The 23,269-nt window shown below is 38.5% G+C and overlaps 1 protein-coding gene across 1 annotated transcript in view; it reads left to right on the top strand.

The window, feature by feature from the left end:
- Nucleotides 1-5,623: 5,623 nt before the first annotated feature.
- Nucleotides 5,624-23,269, top strand: part of ANKRD31 (ankyrin repeat domain 31) — a 135,181-nt gene continuing 117,535 nt past the window's right edge. The window contains 2 exon segments of the mRNA XM_053224024.1: nucleotides 5,624-5,989; nucleotides 19,893-19,966. Of these exon segments, the coding sequence (XP_053079999.1) occupies nucleotides 5,886-5,989; nucleotides 19,893-19,966 (178 nt within the window). The 5' untranslated portion in view covers nucleotides 5,624-5,885.

The following is a 23,269-nucleotide window of genomic DNA, read 5'->3' as shown; positions in this document are numbered from 1 at the left end:
TACACCTTTTTGTCATTTAACAGAATAATCGAAGCTATTAGTTATTCTCCAAAAGTTTTCATCTCAAAATATTTCACAAAATATCTATTAGGTTATTATCTTAAATTTCATGGTACTTTTAACTTTTTAAAGTATTTTCATATCTATTTTATGCTATTTTATTTTATTTTTTTTCAACGTTTTTTATTTATTTTTGGGACAGAGAGAGACAGAGCATGAACGGGGGAGGGGCAGAGAGAGAGGGAGACACAGAATCGGAAACAGGCTCCAGGCTCTGAGCCATCAGCCCAGAGCCCGACACGGGGCTCGAACTCACAGACCGCAAGATCGTGACCTGGCTGAAGTCGGACGCTTAACCGACTGCGCCACCCAGGCGCCCCTATTTTATGCTATTTTAAAGATGAGCTTCTGGGGCACCTCGGTGGTTCAGTCGGTTAAGCATCTGACTCCTGATTTTGGCTCAGATCATGACTCTCAGTTCATGAGTTCGAGCCCCACATCTGGCTCTGTGCTGACAGTATAGAGCCTGCTTGGGATTCTCTCTCTCCCTCTCTCTCTACCCCTCCCCCACTCACATGGGCTCTCTGTCTCTCACTCTCTCTCAAAAATAAATAAACGAAAAAAAATTTTTTTAATTTAAATTTGAGCTTCTATCTTAAATTCTGCATGAAGAAAGGACATACCTACAGGACTTGTGGTTAGTTAACCCCTATAAGAGTGAATCAACTATAGTGACCACTAAAAAAAAACACATGTAGGTACTGAACCAACATCTAATCCTGTGTAAGCCTGCCTTTGTGTGCTCCCACATTTTACAGTTTTTTAAAGTTTTTTTTTTTAACGTTTATTTATTTTTGAGAAGGAGAGACAGAGTGTGAGCAGGGGAGGGACAGAGAGACACGTGCACACACACACACAAACACACACACATAATCTGAAGCAGGCTCTAGGCTCTGAGCTGTCAGCACAGAGCCCAACTCAGGCCTTGAACCCATGAACCATGAAACACTTCATATAGCTTTATTTTGGGGTGGGGAGAATATTACTTAGGAAAAAATAGCTGCTGGGTTTACTCTTTTAGAGATTCCTGGTGTGTTGTAGTTATGCTAAATCAAGTCTTCTATGAAAGTCTCAGCTTTCACAGTTCTATGATATAAAGCAATCTGGATAGAATGTAAATGATACGCAGCTATAGGCAGAAATGATTTTAATTATAAAAGCAAATATATTGTATAAGCACAAAATAATGAGACTTTTTATTCAAAATCCACACTTTCAAAAAAATCTCATTACCTTAACCTCACACATACTCTACTTGCTTAGTGCTTGGGCCTCATTGCATCCCACACTTCCTTTACTCAAGGGCTACAGGCACACGTGCCTCCCTTCTGTTCTAGATTGCCTCAGAACCTCTGCAATTATGTTCATGTTTTAGGTCTTAGGTCAAAGGTCACCTCCTCAGAGAGGACATCTCTGATCACATTCTCTGTGTCAGCAACCTATTCATTTCTTTCAGGCATGCATCACTCTCTGGATTATCTTAGTCATTCATGTACTTGTTTAGTGTCTGCTTCATCCATAAGAAGGCAAGGCCAGTAAGGGAAGGGCCCTTATTCTCAGTCCTCCTTCAGGGCGCTGAGCCTCATAGTATTTGTGGGTTAGCGTACATGCAACTGGGTATGATTTTGGAATTTTCCTTCCTAATGAAAGGAAGGAAGTGATAGAACTGACTTCCTCCTTTTAATTCATCTTTAAAACAAGTAAAGAATTCCCAAACAGGACTTTTTCTTTCCTCCTCCTCTTCCTCCCTTTCTTCTTCCTCTTCCTCCTTTTTCTTCTAAAAAAACAGTGTGTGAGCAGGGGAAAAGGGCAAAGGGAGAGAGAGAGAATCCTAAGCCGGCTCCACACTCAGCATGGAGCCCGATGCAGGGTTCAATCCTACGACCCTGGAATCACAACCTGAGCTGAAATCAAGAGTCAGATGCTCAACGTACTGAGCCATCCAGATGCCCCAGGACTTTTTCTTTGAAGACTTACAATCTAAATGGAATCAAGCAACAAATTTAATTATAGTTCTTAAGGATTACTTGGTTTCATTTTATGAATTTAGTACATAATACCATTTGTCAATGATTCAAATTTCTCTATAATCAAATTTAATTTTATTCTACCTTGTATTGTTTAATTGTTTACAAATATTCGTTGATTTAAAAAGGGGTGTTTTTTTTTTTGCTAATTCACTCTCTTTATTAGTATTTAAATTTTTTTTTCAACGTTTTTTATTTATTTTTGGGACAGAGAGAGACAGAGCATGAACGGGCGAGGGGCAGAGAGAGAGGGAGACACAGAATCAGAAACAGGCTCCAGGCTCTGAGCCATCAGCCCAGAGCCTGACGCGGGGCTCGAACTCACGGACCGCGAGATCGTGACCTGGCTGAAGTCGGACGCTTAACCGACTGCGCCACCCAGGCGCCCCTCTTTATTAGTATTTATATTAACAATCAATCTATTCTCTTTTTTAACTACTTGATTTTTTCCCCTTTTTCGTAGGGTCTTTTAAATCTAGAAGAGTTTTCATTCCCTTTTTTAAAATTCCGTGATATTTAATTATTGAAAGAAACCAGGTCATTTGTCCTATAGAATTTCCCACATCCTGGGCTTAGTTAATTTCATCTCATGGTGTTAACATATTCCTCTGTCCCCCCTCCATGAATATAAATAACTGATAGATCTAGAGGCTTGGTGAGGTTTTGGGGAGTGCCTAGAATACCTCATCAGGAAGTGCCATTTATTTTTGTGGTACTGTGCCAGGAGGTACATAATATTTGGTTATCTCACTTTTAGTGACGTAAAGGTTATCATTGGACTTAAGGGTTGTCAGCCTAATCCATCCATTATAAAATTCTCCATTAGCCCTTTACCCAGGAACTTATGACTCATTGAAACATGGAGGATGTAGGTGGACAGGTGTGAAAAAACAATTCAAACTGATTTAAGTTTGAAAAGTCTAGTTTTCTGTTTTTTTGTTTTGTTTTGTTTGCTTGTTTTGTTTTACTGTTCTGCATAACCATTGCATCTATTGATCAGCATTGCCTACATCCATTGTTTCATGGGTTGCAAAATGGTGATTTTCTAATTCTATTATGCCGCTCATATTTGTTAGCTGTAATTTTTCTATCAAGAAATTTTGCCCCAATAAACTCTTGGTCATCCTGAAAAACTGATGGTGTAGAAACATCAGGATAAATGCTTTATTTTCTCCTTTTGTTTTAGAATAATAAAATGGTGCCTATCAACCTTCTAAAGTACCAATTATTATTATTATTTTTAAATTTTTTTATGTTTATTTATTTTTGAGAGAGAAAGAGACAGAGCATGAGTGGGGAGAGTCAGAGAGAGAGGGAGACATAGAATCTGAAGCAGGGTCCATGCTCCGAACTGAGCTGTCAGTACAGAGCCCAACGTGGGGCTTCTACCCACGGACCGAGAGATCATGACCTGACCTGAAATCGGACGTTTAACTGACTGAGCCATGCAGGTGCCCCAATACCAATTATTATTTTTAAGTGGAAGTTCTGGATTTTTATACATTTGATGTGTTTCAATTTATTTCAATGTTTAACTCAAACTAACCAATTCAAAAGGAAGCTGAGTTAAATTTCCTTTCAACATTGTTTGAATGTCTGGATCATAACACACCTGAAATGCCTGGGTACTTATGGATGGTTCAGTTACAGGATCCAACCCACCCTTTTTACCTGCTTAAATCAGTTTGAATTGTATCTTTTCTTGTCATGTGCAGCCTGGATTTCTAACACAGATCAGTCATTCCTCTGTCCCTGTCCTGCAGTGAAACTTTGGATTTTAAAAAACAAAAAAAGTTTCCTATAAAATCATGCTGGCATTTATGTGAATCATCTTTGCTATTCCTTCTTTATGCTTTGAATCTTGGCAAGTCTCTTGAATAAAATAAAAGAACTGAAGGCACACAAATAACCGACTCTTTTCCACCAAAGGAGAAAGCATTTTAAAAAAAGGAATTTGAATCTCAGGCTTACAAGTTTTCTATACTTAGCTAAAGTTACCAGATGCCTGGAGCAAGTGCTTTTACTAGTGGAAAGTTGCCTTCTGGTGTAGGGCATTTAGAGCCACCCACAAGCCTTTTACTGGATATGCACTTTCCATTGCTGGTAATTAACACTTTTTAAAAAGTAGAAACAGAAGGACGCCTAGGTGGTTCAGTTGGTTGAGCATCCAACTCCTGATTTTGGCTCAGGTCATGAATTCACCGTTTGTGAGTGGGAGCCTGCTTGGGATTCTCTCTCTCCTTTCTCTCTGCCCTTCCCTTGCTCTCTCTCTCTCAAAAATAAATAAACTTAAAAAAAACCCTAAAAAGTGGAAACAGAGCTAGATGATCAAAGGAGTAGGTGAGCAGGAGAGTGGATAGGAATTTAGGACTGATTTAAACATGGAGGATGTAGGTGGAGAGGTGTGAGAAACACAAAGAGGCCTAGTTTCATGCATATTTATTACTGTCCCACCTAATTTACAGAGTGGGAATGAAGAATAATCAAGTAAGTTTAAAAGACAACAAGCAGCCAAGTGTTTTAATATGATCTAAATAGTAGTGGTTTAAATAAGATCTAAATAGTAAGATAATAAGAATGGGAAAGCCTTTGCATGTAGAGAAAAGAGCAGTGAATTGGGGAGTTAGAAAGTCCTAGTTCCAGCCATTTATTCAACAAACCTTTAAAGACTGAATACGTGCTAGACAATGAAGATTTCAAAGTGAATACTAAACACTTGCTAGGCAGAAGGGGTTCTCTCTTATCCTGAATCTACGTCTCACTTGGCAGATGGAGTTCACTTGGCTTTGTTTTGAATGATTGAATTAAAAAGTTTCAAGTTATATTGATACAATGTATCAGATACATAAAAATCTAGTTCTTCAATCAAAAATCGTAATTGGCTATTTTTGAAAGTTGCTAGGACTACCACTTTTCTAAAAATTTATGTAGAAAAAAAATCTACTGTTTCTACACAACTTGTATTTCAAGGCAATTAAAGAGTTAATGAGGAAAAAATACAAATACAAACAAAATACGTCGATTAGTGTAGTTGATCATCTATAAGCTAATGATAAACATGCTTGTCTTGCCTATCTGAGGACACCTGGGGAGAGGGTGTCACTGGGATTAAGGAAAAAAGACAGCACCTGGTGGACTGCAAAAACACTCTACGAGGTCAGGTAACATTCTGGCTTCGGAATGTCAGACTGACAGCCCAGGGGCTGCCGGGCCGGGCAGCTGCTGACAGTTCTTTTCGGGTCTGGGTCTCACAAGCATGAAGCACATTGCGGGTAAGGTGACCTAGGTCTCGCTCCTGCCAACGGCGTTAGGCAGGCTCGGACTTCGGTCTTTACTGTGGCATCGCTGCCTTTCTGGTCCCCACGACCGCAACCGCAGTCCCTCCGCCCAGCTCAAGATGGGTGAAAAAAAAAAAAAAAAAAGCACAGAAAGCGGATGCGGTGGGAGGCCACGCCCCAGGTGGCCGGGAAATCCAGAGCTGGCGCGCGCGTTGCCAGCCACTTCCGGCCCTCAGAGTCGGGGGCGGGGCCGCACGCGGCTCTGACGTGGGGCGTGCGGCTCCCCCTGTAGGCGGCGTGCAGCCAGACGGCCGAGCTGGAAGGTCTCGCCGCGTACGACGGTCGCTGCCCCCCCCCCCCCCGGTGCGCTCAGCCTTTCTTTCCAGGCCCGCCTCCCGCCTCCAGCCTCGAATTTCCTTTTTTGCTCACAATTTCCCCCGGTCCTCTGAGTGCGCTTTCTTTTCTCGGGAAGCGGGGAGTGGAGAAGGAGGATAAAAAAGGCTCCAGGTGCGAGGCAAAGATGGAGGAAGGCTCCCAGGCCCCGGACTGGGACAGTGATGAGACGGTGATAGACGAGTCGGTGACGGAGAGCGACCTGGAAGAAGAGGAGCTGCCCTGGAGAAGGTGACCACCTGTTAGCTCCAGGCCTGGCGGTGGAGTAGCCCTCGGAGATTTGGGTAGAAATCATTGGCACCCAAAGGTGTCATTGCAGGCGGGATTCGAGTCTTGTGAGGCAGCCAGGCCTGAGCTAAGAACTTGTGAATAATCTCACCACGCTCCCCCCCCCCCCCCCGGCCCAGTTTAGTACAAAATGAGCTTTCTGGTAGATGGCTGATATAATATAATATGATATGATATATATAATATAATATACCTTTTTAGCCTGAGTCTAAGTCCTTTCGCACAGGCAAAAAAAGTGTTGGGTCTAAACTTCTGAGATGCAGTTTGTTTTAAGTAACTCGAAGCTCCGAACTAGGAGATGGTTAACATCATTTCTTTCAAGAAAAGAATGTGTGATGGGGGAACTGGTTACTACCAAACTGGAAACGAATAATCTTATAAGCATCAAAGATGGTAGTTCAGTTCATCAAAACCTTCTTGAACATAACTAGTTCTCCATGCTAGATATAAAACTATGGAAGAGGTGAGGCCACTGCCTTTGAGAAACTGACAGGCCAGGGAAGACACATAAACAGATAAACTGCTTTTTTTCATAAGCAGGTAATTTCAATAAAATGTGGGAAGTCCAGGGATGGAAGCATGCCTTGGCTGGTTTAGGAAACCAGAGGGACTCTCACCTCAACCCAGGTAGTCCTCAGAGATTGCTAGGGTTGACTTCTGAACAGAGGCTTGAAGGTGGGTTAGGAATTAGCCAGATGAAGAGGTATCCTAATTTGGGGAAATTAGGTCCTAATCTGGGAACTGCTTGGGTAAAGGTGTAGCGGTGGGACATAACATTGTTATGTTTTGAAATGTACAGATAGTTAAGTCTTACTGAAGTGAAGTGTTAAATGGTGGAGTGGGCAGTGGATGAGCCTGGAGAGGAAGGTAGAATGAGGTGATGTAAGGCCTCATATATCCTTAACGCCTTTGTGAGATGTTAAGTGGAGGGGCAGCATAATCAGATTTTCACTCTCCAGGATGCCCTATACGAGGGCTTTTCAAATTTTAATGCCCTTATAAAATCACTCCAGAATCCTGTTAAAGTGTGATTCCAATTCAGGAGTTCTAGGGTGGGATCTGAAATTCTGCATTGCTAGCAAGCTTGCGGGTTAAAGTTGGTATCACTTAGAGCGGAGATCGCCTTTTGCAAAGCAAGGGTATAGGGGTTAGCTTTGGCATTAAAGTAGTAACAGGCTGGGATGACGAGAACTCAGCTAGGAAGAAACAGTGGGAATGGAAGGAAAAGGGCAAATTTAAGAAATTGTGAGAAAGTAATTTGGCAGGAGATGGTGGTTAATCTGATATGGAGGATGAGGGAAGAGCAGCAAGTAAGGGATGATACCCAAGTTTTTGGCTCATTTATTTATACACACAGTAATATTTGCTCTTGGTGTGCATTTCAGCTAATACATGGAGTCTGTTAACAACCGTCACAATCAAGTTCCAGAATAGTTCCATCACTCCAAACAAAACAAAACACAATACCTCTCTTGTGCTGCCCTTCTTAGTCAAGTCCTTGCACTCATTTAAATCACTGTTCCTATATGTATAATATCATGGGTTTTTTTAATCTATCTGATTTCAGCCCTCTTCCCCCTATCTTTGGTTCTTAGCTTTATTATAGTGTGTCTAGGCATGGGTTTTTTTGGTGTTTTTCACTGAGATTGTTGAATATATAAATTTATGTCTTTTACCAAACTTGGGAAGTTTTCTGTCATGATTTCTTTGTATATTTTTTTCTGTACCAGTATCTTTCTCCTCTTCTTCTGGGATTTTAATGGTCTACATGAATGTTAGACCTTTTGATACTGGTTCCCAGATTCCTGAAGCGGAATTAATTTTTTTTCCATTTTTTTCTCTCAGTTCTTCAAACTGTATAATTTTTATTACTCTATATTCAGAGTCATTTACTCCTTCCTTTGGTCATCTCTATTCTGTTGTTGAGCCAATCCAGTACATTTTTAACTTAAAATATTATCATTTTCTCTTCTAAAATGGATTCTTTTTATAGTTTTTATTTCTCTGCTGAGAACTTCAATGTTTTCATCTATTTGATGAGGGTTTACCTTTTCTCATAGAGAATGATTGGAATAGCTGCTTTAAAGTCTTTGTCATATCTTTCCAACATCTTGGTCATGGGGGTGCGGTTGGCATCTGTTAATTATCTTTTCTCTCAAGAATTAGATTTCCTGTTCTTTGTATATTGAGTAATTGTGATTATATCCTATGTATTTTGAATCTTATGTTCTGGATTCTTGGTCCTGTTAAAACCCTCTTAAGGGTGTTGATTTTTGTTTTGACAGGTAATCAGCCTCATTAGGTTCTGACTGCACATTCTATTTTGCCTTCCTTGGGTGGTGGTTACCTCAGTCCAATTTTCAGAGTCTTTACTATGCTATTTGACTCTGACTCATGTACCACTCAGGGGTTAATCTGGAACTTGGGCAGTAGTTAATATTGTAGTTGAGTTCTCTAAATCTTTGTTATGCTTCTTTGAATCTGCTTTCTATGTGGACAGCTCAAGGTTGAGCCTAGGATTTATGTTGAATTGTATACAGAATTAGGTGATTCCCCTTTTGTTTGTTTTTTTTTTTTTCCCTACAGGAGTCTCATGCACCCTTCCTTCCCCATGCACACATGCTGGTTCCTATGACCAGAAAGCCAGATTTCTGTCAGTGTTAGCCTTCTTGCTTTAGGGCAGTCCTTGAAACTAAGGCAACCTTCATGGTGGAGTGTTAAGAGAAGAAAATAAAGGAGATGCTCTCCATACTCCTTAGTGTTTGCTTCCTCTAGCAAGAGAGACAGGCTTTCTCTTGGGTTTTAAGTGCCTAAGATGCCATGTTTGGTAACACTATATCTCTGAGGCCAAAGAAAACAAATACAACCCAGGGATTCCCCCCACCTTCTCGCATTCACAGATCCCTTTCCCCAGTCTTCTGGATAGAGATAGGGGGTTTCTTCTGGAGTTTTTGCTGTCTGAGCCCACCGTGCAGCTTCAGGATTAGACTTTGGATCAAAGCTGGAGACAAATAAAGGACCAACAAAATAAAACAAACTCTGAAACTCATCCATTACAAGGTTGTTTAGATTTTGACTTCAGCCCCAATATGCCTGCTATTGTTTACTTTTCATATTACTCAGGTAGCTTTTAAGAAATACTCTACCAGGGTTTTTATTTGTAATGAATGGAGAAATAGGCTGTAGATGGTTTACTCTATCTTGTCTGGCCAATCATTTTCTTCCCCTCTAAGTCACTTAAAATGCTTCTCTGCAGTACCATACAGACATCATTTTTTCAGACCTCACAGCTCAAGGTTAAAAATTGGTGATTTTATTGACATGGCAATATGGTCAAAGTTTAAGCATTGCTGAAGCTGAATTGCTGGACCATTGTATTTTGTTTTTCTTCATCTTCTTTGCTTGTATATGTTTTGTTTTGGCTATTTTTCATGCACAAGTTCCCAACTTTAACTGGAATGAGGGATACAGCTCCTAGTAAAGATCCCCAGGAGGCAATACGTATAGTTGTGTTCACTGTCTAAAAAAGCACTCTCTGAGAGCCTGGATTTAGTCCTAGCCTTCCCTCTGGAAACCATGTCTGAAAATGCATCCGTTCCTTTTTGTGACTTGATGGGTGTTGCTACTAGTCTTATGTGAAAATTCAAGTTGCTGACTAATGAGATTTTGTTGGCTTGTGATTTGTTTTCTAAGAGGCAGGATTCATTTTTCTTATATGTGCCCTGGGAACTTTTTATCAACCCTTGTATTCTTTTACAGCCTCTGGTAAGGTTAACTGCTCTATAACATGAGGGATATATCTCAAATTAATCCTGTTGAGTACATTTATAGAACCACCTTAGAAAGTTCATTGCTACATGGATTTGTATATGTGTTCAGGTCACATGTCTTCTGAACACTGTAATTGCATACAGTGAAAAGCTAATTCAACATAATTACCCTGGAAGATGAGTGTTAATTTTGTCCCTCAAGACAGACCAACACTGTCTTCATGTGAATTGTGTAGATGGAAAATACTTGTTACAAAGGATATACTTGGGAAAGGGAGGAAAAGAAAGCAAAGTACAAAGAGACAAGGATTTAATAACCACATTAAATTGACTAAAGAAAGCAACATTTTGGTCAGGGTGTATATCAAAATACTGGCAACTCCATTGATTAAACACAGTGGTGCCAAGTGCTATTTTTAGAACTGTGACACTGAAAGGATATTTAATTACATTTTTTTATGAATCAGAGCCTTGACATGACATTAGAATTATGCTATTTTGATAACTTTGATAACATATAAACTTTGAACATATAAAATTGAAACTCTGATTGTCCCAAAAAATGTTACCGTATTTTTAACAAAACAGTGAAAATTATTTGAGAATTTCAGATTTTGCCTGAAAGTTTTTCTTTTAATCCAGCCATCTATTTTCTCCCTCCCTTTTTTATAGTTAGTATTTGCTACTATCTCATTTTCCAATGTCTTAAAATTATATTTTATTATTAAAATATGCATCTGTGGGGCACCTGGGGGGCTCAGTTCGTTGAACATCTGAGTTTGGCTCAGGTCGTGACCTCGTGGTTCATGGGTTCGAGCTCAGAGCCTGGAGCCTGCTTCAGATTCTGTGTCTCCCTCTCTCTCTGCCCCTCCCCCAGTCGTGATTTGTCTCTCTGTCTCTCTCTCAAAAATAAATGTTAAAAAAATTAGAGAAAATATGCATCTGTAATGAAGTGGTCAGTGACTTTTGGTGTATTAGCTCTTAATGTAGTCTAGTAGTTTGACTAGAATTCACTTTGAAATTAATGTTCTCTTTTCAGTTATTTGTTTTAAATGTTAATTTTGAGAGAGAAAGAGAGAGAATGAGCAGGGGAGTGGCAGAGAGAGAAGGAGACACGAAATCCCAAGCAGGCTCCACATTCTCAGTGCAGAGCCCCATATGAGGCTCAGTCTCACGAACCACAAGATCATGACCTGAGCCACTTGACTCTCAGTCAAGTGAGAGACACTTGACTGACTGGGCCACCCTGGTGCCCCTGTTTTATTGAGAACATGGGTAACTAATTTTTTGGCCCCCAGTCTTTTGGTTTTCCTTTTTGTATAAAAATATTCCTGACTACTCTCTTATGGAAATAGTTAAAAAAAAAAAAAAAAGACCAAAGATTTATGTGTATTAGGAAATTATTTCAGAGTTATTTGCAATAATGAATACTTAAAAACAAATGTTTTAGAATTATATAATGCTTAAATAAATTATACATCCTTGTGAGGGAGTATTATCAATATTTAATGGTTTTAGGAAGAATTTTAATGACATTGCACATGTTTAAATATAATTGTTAAGTAAAAAATGTACTTTCTAAAACTTTATACAGATCAATCCAAACTTTGTAAAATTAATGGTTCTATAACACATTAGCCTTCATAGAAAGAAAGCTGAAAGGAAATACACCAGAGTCTTACTACAGAGAGAATTATAGGAGATTTCTGTATTCTTATTTATAATTCCCTTTAGTGCCCACATTTTGTATAGTTTTTTTTGAATAGATAATATATTTACATGGTTCAAAACATTTTAAGTATAAAGGGTAAAAATCTCCTTCTCATCCCTATCTCCTCAGCTACTCATTTTTCTTTTCCATAGACAGCCAATATATTCGATATATTTAATACTCCCTGAGATATTTTCTTTTCTTTTTTTTTTTTTGTTTATTTATTTAATTTGAGAGAGAGAGAGAGAGAGAAAGCATGCACAAGTGGGAGAGGGGGAGAGAGAGGGGGAGAGAGAGAGAATCCCAAGCAGGTTCCATGCTGTCAATGTGGAGCCCGATGGGGGTCTTGAACTCACAAACCGTGAAATCATGACCTAAGCTAAAATCAAGAGTTGGATGCTTAAACGACTGAGCCACCCAGGGCTCCCTGCCAAGATATTTTATGTTATGTGTATATGTTTGAGAGCATATGTAAAATTTTTTTCTAGAATTAGAAGAACTATGTCAAAGAGTATGGGTGTTTATAATCTTAATAATTGATTTATTTGGATTTAGATCATAATTAGGAAGGCTTTCTTTCCTCCACACTTATAAAAGAATACCTCCTTTGTTTCTTTTAATACTTTTTGTTTCATTTTTAAACATTTACATTTTGATTCATGTGGCATTTTTATATGGAGTACACTGTGAAGTGTGGATCCAACTAAATTATTTTCCAGATGTCCCCTTCATTGTCACAGTATTATTTTTTGAAAAATCCTATCTTTTCCTCTGATTTTAGATGCTGCCTTTTTCTTTTTTAATATTTTTTAACGTTTATTCATTTTTGAGAGACAGAGTGTGATTGGGGGTAGGGGGAGCAGAGAGAGAGGGAGACACAGAATCCGAAGCAGACTCCAGGCCCTGAGCTGTCAGCACAGAGCCTGATGCAAGGCTCAAACCCATGAACCATGAGATCATGACCTGAGCCGAAGTCAGAAGCTTAACTGACAGAGCTACCTAGGTTCCCTTCTCCCCCCTTTTTTTAAAGGGCGAGTGCCCATGTGCACATGCAAGCTGGGATGGGGGGCCAGAGAGAGAGAGAGACTATCTCAAGCAGGCTCCACGCTCAGCACAGAGCCCAACGCAGGGCCTAATCTCAGAACCGTAAGATCATGACCTGAGCCAAAATCAGGAGTCAGGCCTTTGAGTAAGCTACTCAGATGCCCCAACCACCATTTTAATATACTAAATTTCCTATGTAGGTGAGTTTATTTAGGAGATTTTATTCTGTTTATTGGTGTGTCATTTTATGTGCTGGTTTCATTTTTAAAAAACATTTTCTTTTTTCTTTTAAATTTTTTTTAATGTTTATTTTGGGGAGACAGAGAGACAGTGCAAGCAGGGTGGGGCAGAGAGAGAGGGAGACACAGAATCTGATGCAGGCTCCAGGCTCCAGGCTCCAGGCTCCAAGCTGTCAGTACAGAGCCCTACACGGGGCTCGAACTCACGAAGTGCGGGATCATGCCCTGGGCCAAAGTTGGACGCTCAACTGACTGAGCCACCCAGGCGCCCCTTTAGAAACATTTTCTATCCAAAAATATTTTAATGTTCTGTAGGTTATTACCTCCTTATTGTTATTTAAAAATTTTTTCCTAACTGTTCTTATTTATTTTACCAGAAGAATTTGAGGATTAGTTGTCTAGTTCAATAAAAAGTCTTGTTGGAGGGGGCACCTGGGTGGCTCAGTTGGTTAAGCATCTGGCTTCGGCTCAGGTTATGATCTCATGGTTTGTGAGTTTGAGCCCAGTGTTGGGCTGTGTGCTGACAGCTCAGAGCCTGGAGCCTGCTTCGGATTCTTTGTCTCCCTCTCTCTCTATCCCTCCCCCACTCATGCTCTGTTCTCTCTCTTTGAAAAATAAACCTTAAAAAAATTTTTTTAAGTCTTGTTGGTATTTGTATTAGTATAATGTTAAATTTATAAATTTACTGATGGAAAATTGACATCATGTTAATTTTTGTACTTTTTTTTTATTAAGGTAGAATTTACATATAGGAAAATTCATTTTTTTAGTGTACAGTTCTGTGTGTTTTGACAAACACATACAAAATTGTGTAATAACCATTACTACAGTGAAGATATAGTATAGTACCATTACCATCCAAAATTCCTTCATGCCTTTTTTGTGTTATTTTTAGATTTTAAAAATTAAAAATTTTTAAAAAATAAAATCTGACTTTTAGGGACATTAAGATGAATAGATTGTTTTACTTCTTAGAAAAATGTACTAAAGTAATGGTATTATCCATATTAGAATAATGAAATTTTCAATCCTTAGCAATGGCCAGTAGTAATTGAGCCAAAAAAGTTTTTTCTCCTTATAGTAGGAGACTATATTCGCTCTTAGAGTATGTTAGGTTAAGGACTGGAGTCCTTTACATTGTTAATTTTGCTTGTGCTGAGAACTATTAGGAAATATGGGTTTTTTTCTTTTTTTTAATGTTTATTTACTTTTGAGAGAGAGGGAGAGACAGAGTATGTGAGGGGCAGAGAGAGAGAATCCCAAGCAGGCTCTGCACTGTCAGCACAGAGCCTGACGTCGGGCTTGAACTCATGAACCGTGAGATCATGACCTGAGCCAAAATTGAGAGTCAGACGCTTAACCAACTAAACTACCCAGGCATCCCTGTGGTTTTTTGTTTTTTTGTTTTTTGTTTTTTAATGTTTATCCATTTACTTTTGAGAGAGAGAGTGAGTGAGCAAGAGCACAACCTGGGGAGGGACAGAGAGAGAGAGAGAGGGAGACGCAGAATCTGAAGCAGGCCCCAGGCTCTGAGCTGTCAGTATAGAGCTCAACATGGGACTCAAACTCATGAATGTGAGATTATGATCTGAGCTGAAGTTGGACGCTTGATAACCATCTGAGCCACCCAGGTGCTGCGGGGTTTTTTTTTTAATGGTGACTTATTTTTCTTAGTAGCCTGTTCTTTCTTCTTTATGTATGTGATGTATATTTGCAACTGGGAATGGAAAACATGAGATCTGTAAATTTTCTTACCGCTGCCCCAATTTTTTTTTTTTTAATTTTTGCCTCCACAGTTATGTTTCACTAAGCTTTTAAAACAATGTGAGAATCCACACAGTGGTATACTATGAATTAATAAAAGGAAATAAGGAGAGTCTCTTTCCTCTAGGACGATCAATCTACTGGATATATTATTAGGAAAAAAAAGAAAGTAAAGTATATAAAGAATGCTACTGCTTATTTAAGAATGGGTGAGGTCATATATATTTATATTGCTTATATTTCCAAAAACACATTGGAAGGATAAACCATACAATATTTAAAAAATGGGAAGGGAGGGAACAGGTGAGTGAAAGATAAGAATAGATGCTAGACTTCTCTAAATACATCTTATTTTGTACATTTGTTTTTGGAAAGATGTAAATAGTTTACATAATTATAAAACAAAATTAAATCACCATGAAAAAACTTTCTAAAAAGGAAAGGCAAGATTAAACAAGTGAATCTAATTGTGTATTGACTTGGTAGCATAATTACACAAAAAGGACCTGAGTGCCTTTAAAACAGAATTTAGGTAAACATACCAGACGAGATTAACTCTCAGGATATAAAGAATTGCAGAATACATTTAGGGGTGCCTGGGTGGCTCAGTCGGTTAAGTGTGGGACTCTTGATTTCTGCTCAGGTCATGATCTCACGGTTGTGAGATCGAGTCCCCATGTCAGGCTTTGCTCAGGGCATGAAACCTACTTGAGTTTCTCTCTCCCTCTTCCTCTTCCCCTCCTCCGCTGGTGCACACAATTTTCTCTCTCTCTCAAAAAAATTGCAAAGTAACGTCAATAATCACACTGTTAATGATAATATTAGTATGGTGGACTTCAAGGCTCTGTGCAAAATGAGTGGTTCTGGGTCTAAGGCAAGAGATATATAAGCTGAGCCTAGAATATCTTATTCCGGGAAGCTAGGGAAGACTAGTGATGTATTAATTTGCTGAGGCTGCCATAAAAAATACCATAGACTAGGTGACTTAACTAACAGAAATTCATTTTCTTTCATCTCTAAAGGCTGGAAGTCCAAGATCAAGGTGGTGGCAGGGTTGCTTTCTCCTGAGGGCTTTCTCCTTGGCTGCAGATGGTCACCTTCTTGCTGTGTGCTCGTACAGTCTTTGCTCTGTGTGCATTCATCCCTGGTGTCTGTCTTCTTATATGGACACCAGTCATAATAGATTAGGGCCCCACCTTCATGACCTTCTTTAACCTTAATTGCCTCCATGAGCCACCTTGAAGGGCTTCCCACTAGCTAAAAACTAGACAATTTGAGCTTTGATAAGAATAATAACAGCAGTGGATTTAAATCTATGAATTCATAATGGTCTTAATATTCTGAAAACTGGTCAAGAAAGAGAAAGAAGTAAGCATTTATTTTTTCTTTCCTGTGCAAACTGTACCTAGGTAACCTGGCTGAGTAACATGGCTTGACTGTGAATGTAATGATATAGTTGATGAGTGAAAAAAAAATTTTTTTTAAGCTTATTTATTTTGAGAGAGTGAGACAGAGAACACACACAAGCTGGGGAGGGGCACAGAGAGGGAGAGACAGAATCCCAAGCAGGTTCTGCCCTGTTAGCAGAGAGCCTGACTCAGGGCTCAGACTCATGAACCATGAGATCATGACCTGAGCCAAGATCAAGAATTGGTCACTCAACTGACTGAGCCACCCAGGCGCCCTATGAAAAATTTTCTTTTAACATGTAACAGTGGCCATTAATAAATGAAGAAAGTGGCAAAGTAGAATACCACCATTTTATATAGGTCTAATAAGATAATGAATAGACCTAGGCAGTGTTCATAAGTGGCCACTAAGAAGAGTGACAACCACACTGTTGAGCAAGTTGCCAATCATCATGAGTAGAAATGCAGATAGTTTTTTTTTTTAAGTTTATTTATTTATTTTGAGAGAGTGCATAAGTGTGCACAAGCTGGGGAGGGGCAGAGAGAGAGGGAATGAGAGAGAATCCCAAGCAGGATTTGCATTGTCTGTCCAGAGCCCAGTGGGGGGCTTGAACTCATGAAACCATGAGATCATGACCTGAACCAAAATCAGGAATTGGACACTTAACTGCCTAAGCCACCCAGGCTCCCCAGAAATGCAGACACTTCTGCCTTATCCATTTTGCTATCAAGATCACCAAGGAAAACAAAATGCAGTCAAGCACTGGCTGAAACAGCACTTTACTCACATTGAGAAGAAGCACAAGATCAGCTTCAATTGTAGGCATTGGTCCCCCATAGCAAGCAGTCACTCTCTGCAGTTGATGCAGAGAGATTGGGCTGCATACACCCGTCTTGTGCCAAAGAATGACTTCATCTTGTCCCCACAGAGGACAAATGTAGTAGTGGGGTTTGCCAGGTGCCATATGACACATACACTTACACAATAAAAGAGTACACACTGAGTCTGAAACAGGGCAAGGTATTCCCACACAAGGTCATAAATCCAACACACGCTGGAAAACACTTTCTTAGTAAGAAAGTGTTCCATGCTGAAAGCTGAGAGGGAGTTGAAAGACTATACAGGAGACTGCCTTCTCAACAGTACTTTATTATCTCCTGTAGGAAGTATACACATGCACCCCACCCCCATTTGAACTTGAATCAGGTCAAACTTCTGGCTCTAATAGCCAGTTTATATGAAATATACGGGATAGAGAAACCTGTTACATGACATGCAGTTAGAAAATTCAAAATGTGGGAAACTGCAGGAAAAAACTATTTTTTTCCAACTAATAAATTGTAGTGGGATGGGGATAATTATGGATTCAAAGAGAGACTTAGACATAGCAACCAAATGCAATGTTTGCACCTTGTTTGGATCCTCTTTTGAACAAAACAACTAAAAAGAGACAGTTGGAGAAATGTGATTACAACCCATTTAGTTTTCCATTGGTGTATAACAACTTATTCCAAAACCTAACAACTTGAAACAGTAAACATTATCTTGTAGTTTCTGTGGGTCAGGAGTCCAGGAGTGTCTTAATTGGGTCATCAGGCTCAGGGACTCACAGGGCTGCATTCATCTGAAATCTTCATGAGAAGAATTCACTTCCTGCATAGTGATTCTTAAGATTCACTTCCTCTCTGATGGTTGACTCCCTTAGTTTCTTGCTAAATAGGGTCCTCCACAGAGCATTTCACAACATGACAAGCTGACATCCATGAGAAGGAATAAGCAAGAGAATAAAAGAGGGAGAGCAAGATGAAAGCCAGTGTCTTTTTGTAACCTAATCTCAAAAATAACATCCCAACACATTTGCTATATTGTGTTCATTAGAAGACTTTCTGCATCTAGTCTGTACTCATAGCGGGGCACAGGGCATAAATACCAGGAGACATTTCAGAGGCTGCTTACTGAAGACTGTAAATATAGTAATATTAAGGAATTTTTGGCTTTAGAAAGTAAGGTAATTATGGTTATTTTTTAAAGTTGCGATTATTGTGGTAATGCTTGAAAAGAGTTCATATCTTTTAGGGTTCCATACTGAAATATTTCCAGCTGAAATAGAATAAGAGGTCCAGGGCTTGTTTCAAAATAATCTAGTGAGAGACTGGCAGGAATAGAGAGGATGGCAGAAGGATTATAGAAGAAACAAGATTGTCTGTGTACTGATAATTGTTGGACCTAGACGATGTGTACTGTTATCTCTTTTATTGCTTTTATTTTTCATTTTCATTTAAAAGGTGAAAAGCCAAATGAAATAAGTAAGTGAATGACAAAAGAATGCCTTTAGTACCAAATTATATGTTCATGCCTTGGTACACTGTTACATTTTTAGATTTTGGAAAGATTTTTTTTCATTTTATTTTTTATTGTGGGAAAAAAATATATATATCTCATAAAATTTACCATTCTAATCATTTTTAAGCATACAGTTCAGTGACATTAAGTATGTTCACATTGTTGTGCAACCATCACTGCCCTCTGACGTCAGAACTTTTTTCATCTTCCCAAACTAACACTCTGTATCCCTTAAACACTAACTCCCCATTCCTACCTGCTCCCAGTCCTTGGCAACCACCATTCTACTTTCTGTCACTATGGATCTGACCACTCTAGCTATCTCATATAACTGGAGTCATATAATATTTGTACATTTGTATCTGGCTTATTTCACTTAGTATAATGTTTTTAAGGTCTGTTTCTGTTATAGCATGTGTCAATATTTTCTTTCTTTTTAAGGCTGAATAATATTCCATTTTATGTACATACCACATTTTGTTTATCCACTCATATCTGTTGATGAACACTTGGGTTGCTTTTACCTTTTGGCTGCTGTGACTAATGCTTCTCTAAACACGAGTGTACAGGTATCTTTTTAGATCCCTGCTTTCAGTTGTTTTGTGGACGTACCCAGAAATGGAATCACTAGATCAAATTGTGGTTATAGATCTCTTTTTTGAGGAACAACCATACTGTTTTCCAAATGGTTGTACCATTTTCCATTCCCATCAGCAATGCCCAGGATTTCCAATTTCTCTCTATCCTTGCTAACACTTGTAATTTTCTGTTTTGTTTTTGTTGTTTTGTTTTGGTTTGTTTATAAACCATCCTAATGGATGTGATGTGGTATCTCACTGTGGTTTTGATTTGCATTTTCCTAATTAGTAGGGTTGAGGATCTTTTCATGTTCTTATTAGCCATTTGTATATCTTCTTTGGGTAAATTTCTTTTCAAGCCCTTTGCCTATTTTTGAATTCTGTAAGGGTGTTTTTAAATAGAAAAGATAAACACTTAAGTCTGCCTACTAGCACACTTGCCATGGTGTATCATTGCTGTTTTTAGTTTGTATTCATCATTATAAATGAAGCTTCTTGAGGCATGGACTGTTTGTCTCCTTTTGTTACCTTGGTGCTGCCTAGAACATAGTAAGAAGTGAATCCAAAAATTAAAGGAATTCTGTCATTTTGTGTTCTGAAAACATATACCCAAATTTAACCCTGGGATTTTAATCTCACAGTTCCTGTGGTATAGAGAAATGTGAAAGAGAAAACCTACCAGCACTGTTCCCTTAAATCATCTAATTTCATCTCATTCAAAAACTACTCCCTTCATTCCTTACTCCCAAGTACTCAGAAATAATGGGGTATTTGTAAAAATGAGCATGACCATATGAATAAGTATTTTTCATCTTGTATAAGTTTTTAATTAAAGCATACATTACTAAAAAATACTTTGGTACAGATATTAACAGTGGTGTAACTAAGAATTTTAGCAAGTTTAGGTATAATTAATAATTACAGTTAAATTGTTAGTCTGCATTTAGGAAACATAACAATCTGTATCTTCTTTTTGGTATTTGAAAGGCTGCTCTTTGATGAAGACACATCTCTTAGATCTGAGTTCAGTCTCCATCCTGGTATAAGTGGAAGGTGCAAAGGTGAGAAATAATTTTTTTCACTAAATAGTCACTTTAATTTCCAAAGTGTTAATATTCTACTAACTTATCCTTTTATAGTTAGTTTTGTTTTTAACTTTACACAGAATTAGTTTCTTATACTCATCTGTAATAGACCCTGAGGTCTATTAAGATCTATTACTATAACAATAGCAAGGGGAATTCTAACTTCAGGAAGATGTTCATGGCTCCTAAAGGGGGCTACAGAGATATGCAAATGATACCCAGATAGCTCTTCTTGCAAAAATTTCCAGTTTAACCATACTACTTGCATATTTGCAGAAATGAATAGTACTTTTTAATAACCAGTCTGAGGCACTTGGGTGGCTCAGTCGGGTAAGCGTCCAACTTCATCGCAGGTCATGATCTCACATTCGTGGGTTCAAGCGCCACGTTGGGCTCTGTGCTGACAGCTTGGAGCCTGGAGCCTGCTTCAGATCCTGTGTCTCCCCCTCTCTCTGTCCCTTCCCCACTTGTACTCTGTGTGTGTGTGTCTCTCTTTCTCTCTCAAAAATAAAATAAACATTAAAAAAAATTTTTTTAAATAACCAATCTGATTATTTCAGGCTGAAATTAAGGTCCAAATATCCTTGGTTTATTTATATATATTAAAATTTTAAATTTGAGTACAGTTGACACACACTGTCACATTAGTTTCATGTGTACAACATAGTGATTTAAATTTTGTATAGGTTATGCTAGGCTCACCACAGTGTTAGCTACCATCTGTAACATACATTATTGCAATATCATTGACTGTGTTCCCTATGCTGTGCCTTTTATTCCTGTGATTTATTCATCCCATAACTGGAAATCTGTATCTTCCATTCTCTTTCACCATTTTTTTCCTTTCCTCCCACCCCTTTCCCTTCTGGCAACCATCAGTTTCTTCTCTGTATTTACAGGTCAGATTCACCTTTTCTGTGTGTATTTATTTGTTTTGTTTTTTAGACTCCACATATGAGTGAAACCGTATGATATTTGCCTTTCCTGGTCTGACTTATTATACACTATTAGCAAAGTAGCAGAAAGAAACTAAGAAAACAATCCTATTTACAACTACAGCAAAAAGAATAAAATACCTAGGAGTAAATTTAATCAAGGAGATGAAAGAATTATACTCTGGAATCACACAAACAAATGGAAAGATACTCCATGCTCATGGATTGGAAGAATTAATATTGTTAAAACACCCGTATGATCCAAAGACATCTACAGATTTAGTGAATCCCTATCAAAATACCAACAACATTTTTTCACAGAACTAGAACAAATAGTACTAAAATTTGTATGGAACCACAAAAGAGCTCAAATAGCCAAAGAAGTCTTGAGAAAGAAGAACAAAGCTGGAGGTATCACAATCCCAGATTTCAAGATACACTGCAAAGCTGTAGTAATCAAAACAGGATGGGTACCGGCACAAAAGATTACTGGAATGGAATAGAGAACCCAGAAATAAACCCACACTTATGAGGCCAATTAAACTATGACAAATTAGGAAGAATATGCAGTGGGAAAAAGATAGTCTTTTCTATGCAATGGGGAAAAGATAGTCTTTTCAATAAATGGTGCTGGGAAAACTAGACAGCTATAAGCAGAACAATGAAATTAGACCAGTTTCTTACACCATATACAGAAATAAATTCAAATGGATTAAAGACATATATGAGACTTGAAACCATAAAAATTCTAGAAGAGAACACAGGTATCAGCCCTAGCAACATTTTTCTAGCTAGTTGTCTCCTAAGGTAACGGAGACAAAAACAAAAATAAACTGTTGGGACTACATCAAAAGAAACCATCAACAAAACAAAAAGGCAACCCACGGAACTGGAAAAAAATATTTGCAAATGCTATCTCTGATAAGGCGTTAATTTACAAAATATATAAAGAACTTAAACAACTCAACACCTAAAAGAGCAAATAACCCAAGTAAAAAATGGGCAGAGGACTCGAACTGACATTTTTAAAAAAGAAGACATACAGATGGCCAACAGACGTATGTCTTTTGCTAAGTATCGCTAATCAGGGAAATGCAAGTCAGAATCACAATGAGATTTTACCTTAGACCTGTCAGAATAGCTAAAATCAAAACAGCAAGAAATAACAAGTGTTGGTGAGGATATAGAGAAAAAGCAACCCTTGTGCACTACTGGTAGGAATGTAAATTGGTACAACCACAATGGAAAACAGTGTGGAGGTTCTTCAAAAAATTAAAAATAGTAATGCCATATGATCCAATAATTCCACTACATTCACCCAAAGAAAATAAAAGCCCTAATTTTAAAAGACATATGTACCCTTATAGTTATTACAGCATTATTTATAGTAGCCAGGATATGAAGTAACCTAAGTGTTCATTGATAGAAAAATGGATAAAGGAGTTGTGGTATATATACACAGCAAAGCAGTACACAGCTATAAGAAGAAAGCTCATACCAGTTGCAACATGTGGATGGTCCTAGAGGGGATTATGCAAAGTGAAATAAGTCAGACTGAAAAAGACAAATACAGTATGGGTTCATTGATATGTAGTACATATATTTTTAAAAAATACCTTTCACCTACCACTTTTCTATACTTCCTGGGTCCACTTCTAGGTTTGTTTTTTTGTTTGTTTGTTTGTTTGTTTGTTTTAGAGAGAAAGCACACAGGTGAGCATGGGAAAGGCAGAGGGAGAAAATCTTAAGCAGGCTCCATGCCCAGAGCGGAGGCCAATGCGGGGCTCAATCTTACAACTGTGAGATGATGACCTGAGCCGAAATCAAGAGTTGGTCGCTTAACCGACTGAACCACCCAGGCACCTTCTAGGTCAATTTAAATACTTCTAGAAAAATTCATCACCAATCGTCACTGTTCAAAAAGAGCAATTCTGCAGTAGCTGTTTAAGTGGTAGATTATTTTCTTCTGTGCTTTCTTCTTGTGAACCATTTTTAATTTTTATGGATATCTGAAAATAGGTATGGAAAAGAAGAAAAGTTTCTTTTTTTAAAATGTTATTTAAGAGAGAGAGAGAGCGCATGCAAGCCAGTGGGGGAGGCAGAGAGAGAGAGGGAGAGAGGGAATTCCAAGCAGGCTCCATGCTGTCAGCCCAGAGCCTGATGCAGGGCTCAGTCCCACAAACCATGAGATCATGACATGAGCTGAGGCCAAGAGTTGGGCACTCAATCTATTGAGCCCTCCAGGCACCCTGCCACTGTTTAAAATACCATTATTGTGGGGGCAGATACATTGTAGGGCATATATATATATATATATATATATATATGTCTTTCCACTTTTTTT

Source organism: Acinonyx jubatus, chromosome A1 (genome assembly GCF_027475565.1).
Source record: "Acinonyx jubatus isolate Ajub_Pintada_27869175 chromosome A1, VMU_Ajub_asm_v1.0, whole genome shotgun sequence".
NCBI classification, from domain to species: domain Eukaryota; kingdom Metazoa; phylum Chordata; class Mammalia; order Carnivora; family Felidae; genus Acinonyx; species Acinonyx jubatus.
Note: the sequence above shows the minus strand (reverse complement) of the source record. Positions and strands in the feature narration are given on the sequence as shown.